Below are 15,242 nucleotides of genomic sequence, written 5' to 3'. Positions count from 1 at the left end.
ATTAGACGGAGAAGAAAGCGGGAGAGAAAAGAAAGGTGAGAAAAAAGTTTTATAGGGGCCCCCTCCTCTCACCCAACTTGATATAAAGGTGATCACAGAGAGGAGGGAGCCAGAGACCAAACCTGACAGACAGACCAGGCACACAGAGACAAGATCACATGTTCCCATTCTCATGTGTACACCCAGACATTCAAACCCATGTAGACAATGTCAAAATAAACAAAACAAAAATGGACGCCATACACCCACTTGCATTTCTCATACACAGAGATCCAACAGTCAACCAGAACCAGGACCACCAGCTTAGGAATCATTCAAACCAAACCCCATCCCAATTCCCAAACCCAGCCTGCCAACCAAAGGATCCACCTAGTCCCAATGAAGAAGATCCAGCAGACATACAGGGCACTGCGTTAAATTATAGAACCCCAACCCAAGAAATGGACCGACCAGCCAGCTCAGCGCAATATCCAGAACAAGAATACCACCCACAGCCCTGAATCCCAGCCCAGCACCAGGCTGTGGCCATAGATAGCCTAGCAAAGCAATAAATCACACCCCATACCAACACCAAGACAGACAGACAGCAAACGATACCAGACCCAAAAAAAGGGGCCAATCAAAATGCAAACACCAGCCAACACAAGCACTTTCACCACTTCATACACAAATAAGCCAAAAACACAAGCCTCTCAACTTGCCGACTACACCACCAGTAGGAAGGATGCTACAGAAAAGCCAACGCACCAACTGTGAAAAAGGAAGCAGCCCCTCACAGGTCCATAAACATCCCAGCCGCCAAGTGATAAATAAAAAAGCCAATCCTAACCTGGTACAAGACGATGGTTGTTGTGAAGTCCAACATAATGAGAGCTCAGCGACCCCAACCCTGACAGACCCACACAGAGACAGGCTCACACAGAGACTGCTGGATCATCCAGACACAGGACCACCACCACCCCACTGCAATCCACCTCACAACTGAGGACAAGACGTGGCATAAAGAGCCCAAAACCATGTTGAACATTTACAGTGCAAACATGCAGTGCATGAACCGGCCCCAAATCCAGACTACATACTGATCAGAACCCAAGTCTCAGGTTTCAGCCAGGATCCAGGGAAAATACGCCCCCAGAATCCCAAGACTACCCCAGGAACAATACGGCCACCATGCCAGTAACCCATCTCAAGCTGTAAGGAACCCCAAACTCACCACATGCTGCCGCCAGAAGTCATTCACAGAGTCACTAATGTCCCTCCCCAGATGAGGGCCACAGACCCCAGATGCCCAAAACCTAGACCCGTACCAGCAACAATGTCCCACAGGACGGCCAGGTTCTCCAGAGTCGAGCAATTATGTGTATAAATCCAGATTTTCTTCTTTTAGACAAATAAAAAGAAAGCCATAAAAAATGTAATGTTGATATAAAGTTACATTTGTTAAAATCTGAGGGTTAAAGCATAATTTCTGTCATGAGGGGATTGATCCGCTTGACCCACATACAGAACAAACATGAAGCCGGTGAATCAGTTCAATACAGTTTATTTTGTCCAGAGAATTGAATGAAATGTGAATCTTGTCCCGGAGTCCACTGTATAGGATCGACTGCATCCTGGAGGAGGGAAAGGTGAATGGTGAGTCTGCGTTCTTGAATTGAGACTGAAGGAGAGGATTTAATTACTTACTTGATGAAATGCAGTTAACCTGCCAGGGAGGAAGAAGCGGTGGGGGCTGCTGGAGTCGAGGCTGCTTGTTGGTGGCGTGTGGAGTCTCAGAGTTTGGTGTAGATCGCTGGTGGAGGTGGTGTTGGAGGGCGGACAGGTAATCGAGCAAACGGTGACCAGAGGAGCGAGCCTTCGCCGGTTCCCACACAGCAGACCGACCTGAACCGGATCTGGCATTCTGCTGACACATCTGGCAAACCTCTGGCATGGCAAATTGGATGTCAGCCAGACTCAGGAAAGATCTGGCAGTGATGGCACGGTTCACATGAGGCATGCCTCACCTGGGCCAGATCTGTCCAAGCCAAATACGGGTTAGTTACTGAAGTAGTCATGTCACCATGTGACAATTTATTTTGTCATAAGTCATTTTAGGAAATCAGTTCTTAAACAAGGTTATACAATTATAATATTTATAATTGATAGAAAAGTTATAATCAATTTATTCACCTCTGTTTATTAGCTCTAATTGAACATTTTCATTAATGGTTGTGCATTCTCAAACATATATACAATAAAATCTTTGATAGGTTTCTCTTTGAAACAAGATGATATTGCAACTTATGCTGTTATTTGTTTCAAATTATATTAACCAGTCTAACTCTAACTATGTAAAAGCTTTATGAAGAAATTTTTTAAAAAGTTTTACTCTATAGAAAATGAAATATTCACTATAAATTAATTTTCATGCATTAATTTTTCTTGATTGTAGAAAATATGGTTGAATATTTTCTTCAATAATTTGTTGTGTCTTTTGTTTTAGTTATATTTGTCTCTGTTCTGCTGCAGCTGTTTTCTATTATAGATTACCATGTTTCTAATGCTGGAACTAATTTAACCTCCACACATAGATATATTATTAGTGTCTTAGAAAGTAAGTAGAACATTTGCCTTTCCTGTGAAAATGTCGTGTTAGTGCTGAATGTTACTGCTGAAAATTGTAGAAACATTTGAGTTCAACTGCAGAACACTTGCTGAAATGAAATGAGTAGAAGCAGCAGAAAAAAGTTAAACAGTGCAAACCTGTCAGCTAAACTGAATAACCTAAAATCAGTACCAACATCCCTGCTTAAAACTTTAAATGTTGCACAGAAATGCTTGCAAAGGTAAAGTATAAGGTCATATATTGAATAATTTCAGTATTAAAGAGAGTAATAGCATTTAACCCATCTAGTGCAGTAGAAAGAGTGTATAAGCTAACATTAGCTAAATAAATATTAGTGAGGCAATCGATGGTAAAAATACACAATTATTTAGTTTGTTGCCAACAACGCCACCTGGGATTCCACCCAGGATTTGATTTAGGGCACAGGCACGTTTTTGCAATAGACGCTGTTTCAAAGTTATAATAATTTATTAAAATAAAAGCAGTAAAATTAAATAATACCTCTATGTAGATAAGAAGGAGTTAGAAAAATTAAGCTGAGTTGCCGAGGCTTGGCGGTAGGTGCTGACAGGTTCTGGATCGGAGGCTCCCGAGCAAAGAATCACCAAACACCGTGACGTCACAAACACTCGTTGGATTTCCCTCCATCGATTTATGTTGATCACGGGACAGCCACAGCAACAGGAGGCGCCACCATCTGGGCCAAACGCACCACCTTCAATCCTGAGAGCTAAAAAATAAATAAATACAAACTATTATTAAAATACCGGTAGAAAATTCAAGTAGAAAAACCCGTTAAAAGTCATTTACACTCGACCACCAGCACCGCACATTTAAATGAACGTGATGATCGTAAGATCCACAAGGTGGCGGTAATGCAATGACATGAATGAACGACAGTCATAAAATCCCAAAGAAGAAGAAGAAGAAGACAAAGAAAATGGCGCATGGTCTGTTTGGTTGAATGTTCGACTGTTTCTCTAAACGAGTTTATCAACGAGCCGTTAACTGCTGCTGAAGAAACATTCACAGAGTTTAAAGAAATCATCGTCAAGTCGGAGGAAGAGATGGATGATCATCGCAGACTGCTGGATTTCTCCCGGAGGCCCCAGATAATCTTACACCGAATAGGTAGGAACCACCAGCGTTTGGATGCAGGTTAAGGTCTAAATGTCTGCACCTTTCTGTATGAGGATCATTTTAGTAAATGTTCTTTTCCCGTATAAATGTTTTGTTAACCGGTAAATGAACGCAGGAATCACAATTACGCTGTGAAAATGGCTTATTGATGTAGAGAGAAAATGACCTTTTATGGCTTTTCCTCCTTTAACTAATCAAACTTACTTTTGAAAACAGGAGAAATGTGAACAATGCAGCGCAAGGTTAGTAAAGCAAACAGCATGAAACAATAATAGTGTGTTAGTAGCTGTAAAATGTAATAATTTGTAATAAATAAATTGTAGTGGCGATTGTTTGTCAAACCAAACATCCTATAAAAGTTCAGTCAACAAGCCACTGCTGCACTGAGGTGATGCTTCGTACGAAGGTAAAAGAAGTTCAATGTCCAAAAAACTTGAAAATTGCTTTTATAGTTTATTTTTCCAGTTTGATAAGCAAATAACAAAGATCAAACTTTATATTAGTGATGTGTTGAGTAATGAAGCGGGTAAGACAGAGAACTCACCTAAACCTGAGCAGTTACAGTTTTTATTTTTTAGTAATAAATCGTTGTCCCTGGTGACATAGCGAGTAACAAGCCAATCACAACCCTCTTTTCTATTTGTTTCTAGTTTTTTTTGGATCCAGCCATTGTTTCGTACAACCAGATTAATCAGAATTTATGTATCAGAATCACAAACATCTTTTACTTGTTTATTCATTGTAAAGCTTCATGTTGTTTTCACGTTGCCTATTTGGGGCCTGCCCATAGCAATGCATAGGGATGCAATCTCTATGCATTGCATGGCAGGCACCTATTGTTCTACACCTCAAAATAACTGCTGCTTAGACTCAAAATAGACAGAATTTTGTCTGCCTCTCTGAGCTGCTCTTTAGAACCACAGTGATGGCAGAATGTCAGAACTACAGACATGGTGAAACAACTGCTATAAACTCATTGCATCTCTGAATAGAGATGCCCCACATGCTACTGACAGCATTCACATTGAATACACATTGAATTAGTACGGCCATTTAATATGAAGCTTCCTGAAGATTTCAAAATAAAAGCCTTAATATTCTTCTAAGGTTAGTGCACTACCATCAGCAGTGAAATAATGTTAGCCTGCATTATCTTTGCTAATATCTTTGCTGCATTAGTCTTTTAGCTTAAATAAGCTATTAGCTAATTTTCTTACTTATTAGCCATGTTTAGTATACCGAATGGAGTAAGTAAAGTACAGACAACATGCTAGTGATGCCCCACATGCTACTGACAGCATTCATGCTAACATTAGCATTTCGGCTAATTTCAGCTGATACACTTACTTTATCATACTGAATGGTGCAAGTACATGTTAGTAAACATTCTGGTCATTCTCCTCATATGATTGCAGCTTTCTTTAGCATTGATGCTAATTTTTAGCATCAGAACGCTGGGTCCAAACCGACGGACACACATTGGCAGGCCCCGGTTAAATTTCTTCAGGAATTTTCTATTTTACATATATTGTCCAGTTGATGTCACAGTAGAGCAAATGAAGCACCGCGGTGCATCGGCTCATGAGTCGAATGATTGGATGGAGTTCCTCAGGGCTTCATGAAGCTGCATCTTACCATCACTACTTTTCATTGTTTCCTCTCCTGCTCTGGTCAAAACCCAGTGCATGCTGGTCCTATACCAGTCCCTATACTTACAGAAAATGGACCCACAGTTCTTAATGTCTAACTTACAAAAGTAAATAACAAACACAAAGCAACAAAAACTAAACAATTATTAACCTACAAATAAACTCTGTAAATAAACCCCAAAATTCAAGTGAACTAATATCAAATTTTAATACAAATAAAAGTAATGATAGTTCCAAATTAAGTAATATCTTTAAGTAATAAAATTTACTAGTAAATATTAACAACATTGGCAACTATTATTAATTTTATAATAAATAAAAAATATTTAATATCCGTTCATTTGAGAATTCTCCAATTGTCAGCTGGATTTGTCGCCTGATCTGTCTCTCTGTCTACGCTCTTAAAATTTTCGGTGTGGGGGTTTTTTCATTCTTTTCATTTCTGTCGTAAACGATGAACGATTTCTCCCATTTACTTCAATAAAATAACGATTGCTTTTTTAATCTGTTTTCTTGTCCAGATTGCCTGCAGTGTAACATTTATTACCAGGAGAGGAGATCCACTCTGGACCAGGAGGAGTTGGAACCTCTGCAGGTGAAACAAGAACAGGAAGAGCCAGAAGATCATCAGATAAAAGAAGAGCAGGAGGATCTAAAACACCAGCAGATAAAAGTGGAAGAGAATGAAGTTTACTGCAGTCAGGGTGAAGAACAGATTGAATTAAAACAGGAGACTGATACCTGCATGGTGGTTCCTGTTGATGAGCAAAAAGACCACACTGAATCAGAACCAAACAGGAACCAAGACATCTTCCAGGAAGCTGCTGAAGCTGAGGACCAAAATCAGGAAAGAAGAAAACCTTTCTCAAGTGTCATCTGTGAAAAGCGTTTGACTTTCAAATCTGTTTTTGATGCTCATATGAGAACTCATACGGGTGAAAAGCAGTTTACATGTGTGACCTGTGGGAAAAGTTTTAATCGAAAACAGAGTTTAACTGAGCACATGATGATTCATACTGGTGAAAAGCCGTTTTCATGTGTGACCTGTGGGAAAAGTTTTAATCGAAAACAGAGTTTAACTGAGCACATGATGATTCATACTGGTGAAAAGCCGTTTTCATGTGTGACCTGTGGGAAAAGTTTTAATCGAAAACAGAGTTTAACTGAGCACATGATGATTCATACTGGTGAAAAGCCGTTTTCATGTGTGACCTGTGGGAAAAGTTTTATTCAAAAACTGCATTTAACTAAGCACATGAGGATTCATACTGGTGAAAAGCCATTTTCATGTGTGACCTGTGGGAAAAGTTTTATTCAAAAACTGCATTTAACTCGGCACATGATGATTCACACTGGTGAAAAGCCATTTTCATGTGTGACCTGTGGAAAGAGTTTTCTTCAAAAACATCATTTAACTAAGCACATGATGATTCACACTGGTGAAAAGTCATTTTCATGCGTGACCTGTGGAAAAAGTTTCAGTGGAAAATACAATTTAACTGAGCACATGAGGATTCATACTGGTGAAAAGCCATTTTCATGTGTGACCTGTGGGAAAAGTTTTATTCAAAAACTGCATTTAACTCGGCACATGATGATTCACACTAGTGAAAAGCCGTTTTCATGTGTGAACTGTGGAAAAAGTTTTTGTCAAAAACCGCTATTAACTGACCACATGATGATTCACACCGGTGAAAAGCCGTTTTCATGTGTGACCTGTGGAAAAAGTTTTAGGCATAAATCGGCTTTAACTCTGCACATGATGATTCACACAGGTGAAAATCCGTTTTCATGCGTGACCTGTGGAAAAAGTTTTGGATATAAACTGGCTTTAACTCAGCACATGATGATTCACACAGGTGAAAAGCCGTTTTCATGTGTGACCTGTGGAGAACGTTTTAGTCATAAACCGACTTTAACTCGGCACATAATGATTCACACAGGTGAAAAGCCGTTTTCATGCGTGACCTGTGGAAAAAGTTTTAGCCATAAACCGACTTTAACTCAGCACATGAGAATTCACACTGGTGAAAAGCTGTTGTCATGTGTGAACTGTGGAAAAACTTTTAGTCAAAAACCGGCTTTAACTCAGCACATGATGATTCACACTGGTGAAAAGCCGTTTTCATGCGTGACCTGTGGAAAAAGTTTTCGTCAAAAACAGGAATTAACTCGTCACATGATGATTCACACTGGTGAAAAGCCATTTTCATGTGTGAACTGTGGAAAAAGTTTTGGTGAAAAACGGAAGTTAACTCTGCACATGATGATTCACACTGGTGAAAAGCCGTTTTCATGTGTGACCTGTGGAAAAAGTTTTATTCGAAAACAGGATTTAACTCAGCACATGAGGATTCACACTGGTGAAAAGCCGTTTTCATGTGGAAATTGTGGAAAAAGTTTTTGTAAAAAACAAAATTTAATTCAGCACATGAGGATTCACACTGGTGAAAAGCCATTTTCATGTGTGACCTGTGGGAAAACTTTTAGTCGAAAATTTAGTTTAACTCAGCACATGATGCGTCACACAGTTGAAAAGCTGTAGAAGTATGTTCCATAAATGTCCTGTGTTGTATTTGTTAAATGTGATCATTTTGATCTTCACATTTGGATACTTAGAGATGTTCAACCATGACACATTTTCCTTCATTGATGTTTTGTTTTTCTGGTATATTCTGTATCAAAAAACAATAATGTCAAACTGTATGTTGTGTGTGTACAACGTGAAGAGCAGAGGGCTCAGCACACAGCCCTGAGGAGTGCCAGTACTGATGCTGATAGATGAAGAGGCTTGGGGGCCCACTGACTAATTCATGCATTAACAGAGTTTGACCGGACATTGACTCCCTTCCAGAACATTCTCACATGATTGGACTTGAGGGATTGATTTGTATTATTCTGTACCATAGAGAGTGAGTGGGGTTTATTTTTGTAGTTTTTTAAATCAACAATAGAATGTATATAATGGTTGAGTGTTTTAAAAAAAATCTACAAAACAGTATTTGTGTTAATTTTGTGTTTAATGTAAAATGAGATTGAATCTGATTTCATTTCTTTCAAATTATGTTAACCAGTTTTACTCTACCTAATTAAAATCTATTCAAATAAAAAAAAATCATTTGTACTTTAAAGAAATGCAAAATTCACCGCACACTAATTTTTCTGCATTGATTGCACAAAGTACATGTAATTATTTTTAATATTTTGCTTTTTTCTCTTGTTTTAGCTGTAATATTTTAATCTGTTCTGCTGCAGCATTCAGATTACTGTATTTTAATGTTGAAACTATTTTTATGTTTATATGTATTTTAGAAGGAAATAAACATGTAACATTTTATCTAACATTAAAAGTTTTGAGTTTTCCTTTAGTGTATGTTGTGCCTTATATTTGAACCCAGTAGATGGTGGTACTACAGCTATACTGGTTGTAGCCACTGTGGTTCCTGTAACTGATGGTTTCCGGTTCAAACTTCCCACATCCATCTCAGTTGTTGAGTCCTTGAGCAAGGCACCAAACCTGCCTTGCCTGCTGTTAGTCAGAAGTCCGATGGCGCCGATTGTGTAGCAGCTTCTGTCAGTCTGCCCTAGGGCAGCTGGGCTACAATGTAGCTTACCACCATCAGCATGTAAAGCACTTTGGCATCCTCTGCACTAGATAAATCGCTATACATACATTTACCATTGACTGAACACTTGCATTTTGTCTTTTTGTTGTGTTTTGTATTGAGCTTGTCCTGTCTGACAGTGTGACACTCAGCATTGTCGAGTACCAAGGTTAAGCCCTAAAGACTTGCACAAGTGGACCATTATGGCTTCCCCCTGATATAATTACATGAAACTTTATTAGAAACTGCTTTGGGTTTATTTTATTAAATTGTAATGAGACGGAGAAGAAAGCAGGAGAGAAAAGAAAGGTGAGAAAAAAGTTTTATAGGGGCCCCCTCCTCTCACCCAACTTGATATAAAGGTGATCACAGAGAGGAGGGAGCCAGAGACCAAACCTGACAGACAGACCAGGCACACAGAGACAAGATCACATGTTCCCATTCTCATGTGTACACCCAGACATTCAAACCCATGTAGACAAAAAATCTGTGTGATAACAGGTCAGACAGAGACTCTGGCAAATGGCAAAGAGCAAAGCTTTATTTCGTCTGCAGACAGAGAACAATACACATAGCACAGAGCTGCAGTGAGATCTGACTTGGAGCTGCAAGCCCTCACAATATATATAGAACTCATCACACACCGTGGTCACTCCGTGGCTCAGAGACAGTTCCAGTTGAACAGGTTTCATGGACAGTCACGTAACACCCAGACATTCAAACCCACTCACCCAATGTCAAAATAAACAAAACAAAAATGTACGCCATGCACCCCCTTGCATTCCGCACACACAGAGCTCCAAACAACCAACCAGAACCAGGACCACCAGCTGCGGAATCATTCAAACCATTCTAATTTAGCCCGTTGGGCATAGCTTTTTGGGGGGAATCTTCTTCACAGTTGGTTCAGTTTCAGCCTCCATCTCAGCAGCTCGAATCTCCAGCATTCCATGAAATCTGTTCCTTCGCCGTAACCTGTTTCCCCAGGTTTTATCCCCGCAAGCGATTCCACATCGTCGCTCGCCGCCATCAGCTTTCGTGCCCGAACTACAAAGCGAATCTCCCAACCGCCTCACGTTTTCACTGGCATCATCAGTTTTATCATCTCCACCCGCTACACGAATATGTTACATTAAAAATTGATCATACAAATGTAATAAAAGATTAAGATGAAGTTGAAATATTGGCAAGAACATTTAGTAAAATTCACAGTTCAAATAATCCTAGTGAAGAGGGAAGAAAAGGGAGAGAAAATACAAAACTTAAATATAAAGATGTATTACAGGGTGTTGAAGAAATAAATAATTTGTTAAATGTTGAGTTTACAAAAGCTGAAATGAATTATGCATTAAGAAGGCAAAAAATACAGCACCAGGTAAAGATCAAATTTGGTATAGAATGATAAGACAACTCAGTGAAAAATCTAAAGATATAATAGATATAATTACTGTAGAAGATATGAAACAATAGAACATTTTATATTAGAATGGTTTATTTTTTATTTATTTATTTTGTATAGATAGATAGATAGATAGATAGATAGATAGATAGATAGATAGATAGATAGATAGATAGATAGATAGATAGATAGATAGATAGATAGATAGATAGATAGATAGATAGATAGATAGATAGATAGATAGATAGATAGATAGATAGATAGATAGATCATCACGAACCACACTCCATACCAGTAAGTGGCGGTAATGCTGCTAAAAGTTTGTTGCCAACCGCCAGTAAATCCATGAAGAAGAAGAAGACAAAGAAAATGGCGCATGGTCTGTTTGGTTGAATGTTCGACTGTTTCTCTAAACGAGTTTATCAACGAGCCGTTAATTGCTGCTGAAGAAACATTCACAGAGTTTAAAGAAATCATCGTCAAGTCGGAGGAAGAGATGGATGATCATCGCAGACTGCTGGATTTCTCCCGGAGGCCCCAGATAATCTTACACCGAATAGGTAGGAACCACCAGCGTTTGGATGCAGGTTAAGGTCTAAATGTCTGCACCTTTCTGTATGAGGATCATTTTAGTAAATGTTCTTTTCCCGTATAAATGTTTTGTTAACCGGTAAATGAACGCAGGAATCACAATTACGCTGTGAAAATGGCTTATTGATGTAGAAATAAAATGACCTTTTATGGCTTTTCCTCCTTTAACTAATCAAACTTACTTTTGAAAACAGGAGAAATGTGAACAATGCATCGCAAGGTTAGTAAAGCAAACAGCATGAAACAATAATAGTGTGTTAGTAGCTGTAAAATGTAATAATTTGTAATAAATAAATTGTAGTGGCGATTGTTTGTCAAACCAAACATCCTATAAAAGTTCAGTCAACAAGCCACTGCTGCACTGAGGTGATGCTTCGTACGAAGGTAAAAGAAGTTCAATGTCCAAAAAACTTGAAAATTGCTTTTATAGTTTATTTTTTCCAGTTTGACAAGCAAATAACAAAGATCAGACTTTACATTAATGATGTGTTGAGTAATGAAGCGGGTAAGACAGAGAACTCACCTAAACCTGAGCAGTTAAAGTTTTTATTTTTTAGTAATAAATCGTTGTCCCTGGTGACATAGCGAGTAACAAGCCAATCACAACCCTCTTTTCTATTTGTTTCTAGTTTCTTTTGGATCCAGCCATTGTTTCATACAACCAGATTAATCAGAATTTATGTATCAGAATCACAAACATCTTTTACTTGTTTATTCATTGTAAAGCTTCATGTTGTTTTCACGTTGCCTATTTGGGGCCTGCCCATAGCAATGCATAGGGATGCAATCTCTATGCATTGCATGGCAGGCACCTATTGTTCTACACCTCAAAATAACTGCTGCTTAGACTCAAAATAGACAGAATTTTGTCTGCCTCTCTGAGCTGCTCTTTAGAACCACAGTGATGGCAGAATGTCAGAACTACAGACATGGTGAAACAACTGCTATAAACTCATTGCATCTCTGAATAGTGATGCCCCACACTCTGTAAATAAACCCCAAAAATATAAAGTGAATTAAAATCAAATTTTAACACAAATAAAAGTAATGATAGTTCCAAGTTAAGTAATATCTTGAAATAATAAAATTTACTAGTAAATATTAACAACATTGGCAACTATTATTAATTTTATAATAAATAAAAAATATTTAATATCTGTACATTTGAGAATTCTCCAATTGTCAGCTGGATTTGTCGCCTGATCTGTCTCTCTGTCTACGCTCTTAAATTTTTCGGTGTGGGTTTTTTCATTTTTTTCATTTCTGTCGTAAACAATGAACGATTTCTCCCATTTACTTCATTTGGCTCTTTGCACCTGCTGCGCTGACATCACAACCGCATGCGCAAATGCGGCTCTTTTTTTTCCGCTTTGAGTTACCATGACAGCTAGAAAAGACAAAGTCTTATTTCAGAAGCAAATAAAACAATACTATGAACATTGCTGTCTTCCTAATATAATGGGCTTTTAAGTTTTCATGGATTTCCAAGCTGTCCTGAATTAAGAAGACGGTGGCTTGTGAATATTTGTCGCTACCAGTTAAAGCTAACATCGCACAGCAAAGTTTACAGCCTTCACTTCACTCCGGATCAACTTCTTCAGCCTAAAGAAGGTAAAGGAGCCTCCTGTGTTATTTCCATGGAATCACTTCTGTATTCAGCCTGAAAGAGAGTTTATGGGAATGAGAGAGCAGACCAGAGCCAGACAGCCGAGCTACTGATCCGCCTGAACACACTGCTGTAAACACAGTCCTGCTTCACAAGAAGCATGCAAAACTAATAAAGCGAAATAACACAGAGACCTTAAGGAACACGGCCATATTTTTCTAAAAGCAACAACTTTAAACCTGAACAGTCAGCTGAACTAGAACTCTGACACCAGAGCTGCTCTACTGTTAAGCTATGGGCTTGTTGTTCCTCAGGCTTCAGAAGCAAAAAGCCTGAACCGTAAAATCCCCCGTTACTTGGTCTCTGACACTAACGACAATAAACGCAGGTAATATACTTGAAAACAAGGTAAAAACATTGTCCGTTAATGAATGATGAAAAATGTTTAGATACTTAAATAGCACATTTTTACAAGACAAATGTCTAGCATAAGCTAAAGCTAATGTTAGCCACAAAGTTTAAAGAAAGTAAAACTCACCTTCGTATCTGTGTATAACGAGGCGAACATGTTAAAACCTTTATCCAGCTTATTGTCGGGGCTTCGGATCGATGTTCATCATTAATTGTTACCTTGGTCAAGCCCTGCAAACACCCAGTGGAAAGAGCCTTTTTCAATAGATCGGAAAAGATTGAGCCGCTTTTCCCCGAACGCGGAAGCTGAGGTGCAAAGAGCCCATAAAATAACGATTGCTTTTTTCCTCTGTTTTCTTGTCCAGATTGCCTGCAGTGTAACATTTATTACCTGGAGAGGAGATCCACTCTGGACCAGGAGGACTTGGAACCTCTGCAGGTGAAACAAGAACAGGAAGAGCCTGAAAATCATCAGATAAAAGAAGAGCAGGAGGATCTAAAACACCAGCAGATAAAAGTGGAAGAGGAAGAAGTTTACTGCAGTCAGGCTGAAGAACAGATTGAATTAAAACAGGAGACTGATACCTGCATGGTGGTTCCTGTTGATGAGCAAACAGACCACACTGAATCAGAACCAAACAGGAACCAAGACATCTTCCAGGAAGCTGCTGAAGCCGAGAAAAAAAAACAAGAAAGAAGAAAACCTTTCTCAAGTGTCATCTGTGAAAAGCGTTTGGCTTTCAAATCTGTTTTTGATGCTCATATGAGAACTCATACGGGTGAAAAGCAGTTTACATGTGTGACCTGTGGAAAATGTTTTACTCAAAAACATGTTTTAACTCAGCACATGATGATTCACACTGGTGAAAAGCCGTTTTCATGTGTGAATTGTGGAAAAAGTTTTAGTCAAAAACACGATTTAACTCGGCACATGAGGATTCACACTGGTGAAAAGCCGTTTTCATGCGTGACCTGTGGAAAACGTTTTACTCAAAAACATGTTTTAACTCAGCACATGATGATTCACACAGGTGAAAAGCCGTTTTCATGTGTGAATTGTGGAAAATGTTTTAGTCAAAAACACGATTTAACTCGGCACATGAGGATTCACACTGGTGAAAAGCCGTTTTCATGTGTGAACTGTGGAAAAAGTTTTGGTTATAAACCGGCTTTAACTCAGCACATGATGATTCACACTGGTGAAAAGCCGTTTTCATGTGTGAACTGTGGAAAACGTTTTAGTGAAAAACAGCATTTAACTCGGCACATGATGATTCACACTGGTGAAAAGCCGTTTTCATGTGTGAACTGTGGAAAACGTTTTAGTGAAAAACAGCATTTAACTCGGCACATGATGATTCACACTGGTGAAAAGCCGTTTTCATGTGTGACCTGTGGAAAAAGTTTTATTCGAAAACCGGATTTAACTCAGCACATGAGGATTCACACTGGTGAAAAGCCGTTTTCATGTGGAAATTGTGGAAAAAGTTTTAGTCAGAAACAAAATTTAATTCAGCACATGAGGATTCACACTGGTGAAAAGCCGTTTTCATGTGTGAACTGTGGAAAAAGCTTTAGTCAAAAAACGCATTTAACTCAGCACATGATGATTCACACTGGTGAAAAGCCGTTTTCATGTGTGAACTGTGGAAAACGTTTTAGTGAAAAACAGCATTTAACTCGGCACATGATGATTCACACTGGTGAAAAGCCGTTTTCATGTGTGAACTGTTGAAAAAGTTTTATTCGAAAACAGGATTTAACTAAGCACATGAGGATTCACACTGGTGAAAAGCCGTTTTCATGTGTGACATGTTTAAAAAGTTTTAGTCATAAACAGTGTTTAACTCAGCACATGACGCGTCACACAGTTGAAAAGCTGTAGAAGTATGTTCCATAAATGTCCTGTGTTGTATTTGTTAAATGTGATCATTTTGATCTTCACATTTGGATACTTAGAGATGTTCAACCATGACACATTTTCCTTCATTGATGTTTTATTTTTCTGGTATATTCTGTATCAAAAAACAATAATGATAAACTGTATGCTATTGTATTAACATACTGTTTATGTCAAACTGTATGTTGTGTGTGTACAACGTGAAGAGCAGAGGGCTCAGCACACAGCCCTGAGGAGTGCCAGTACTGATGCTGATAGATGAAGAGGCTTGGGGGCCCACTGACTATTTCATGCATTAACAGAGTTTGACCGGACATGGACTCCCTTCCAGAA

At 38.7% G+C, this 15,242-nt stretch overlaps 2 protein-coding genes across 2 annotated transcripts; both read left to right on the top strand.

The window, feature by feature from the left end:
• Positions 1–6,194: 6,194 nt before the first annotated feature.
• LOC111610431 (gastrula zinc finger protein XlCGF57.1-like) lies at positions 6,195–7,971 on the top strand. Its single transcript, XM_023344645.1, has one exon. The coding sequence runs from the start codon at positions 6,317–6,319 to the stop codon at positions 7,940–7,942; it is 1,626 nt and encodes a 541-aa protein (XP_023200413.1). The 5' UTR covers positions 6,195–6,316; the 3' UTR covers positions 7,943–7,971.
• A 5,683-nt stretch (positions 7,972–13,654) lies between these two features.
• Positions 13,655–14,744, top strand: LOC111610445 (gastrula zinc finger protein XlCGF8.2DB-like). The gene has a single exon (XM_023344671.1). The coding sequence runs from the start codon at positions 13,773–13,775 to the stop codon at positions 14,742–14,744; it is 972 nt and encodes a 323-aa protein (XP_023200439.1). The 5' UTR covers positions 13,655–13,772.
• The last annotated feature ends 498 nt before the right edge of the window (positions 14,745–15,242 follow it).

This window comes from Xiphophorus maculatus, chromosome 13 (genome assembly GCF_002775205.1).
Source record: "Xiphophorus maculatus strain JP 163 A chromosome 13, X_maculatus-5.0-male, whole genome shotgun sequence".
NCBI classification, from domain to species: Eukaryota; Metazoa; Chordata; class Actinopteri; order Cyprinodontiformes; family Poeciliidae; genus Xiphophorus; species Xiphophorus maculatus.
Note: the sequence above shows the minus strand (reverse complement) of the source record. Positions and strands in the feature narration are given on the sequence as shown.

Excerpts from the sequence above, each read along its gene's own strand:
- LOC111610431 (XM_023344645.1), top strand. The coding sequence starts at position 6,317 with ATGAGAACTCATACGGGTGAAAAGCAGTTTACATGTGTGACCTGTGGG.
- LOC111610445 (XM_023344671.1), top strand. The coding sequence starts at position 13,773 with ATGAGAACTCATACGGGTGAAAAGCAGTTTACATGTGTGACCTGTGGA.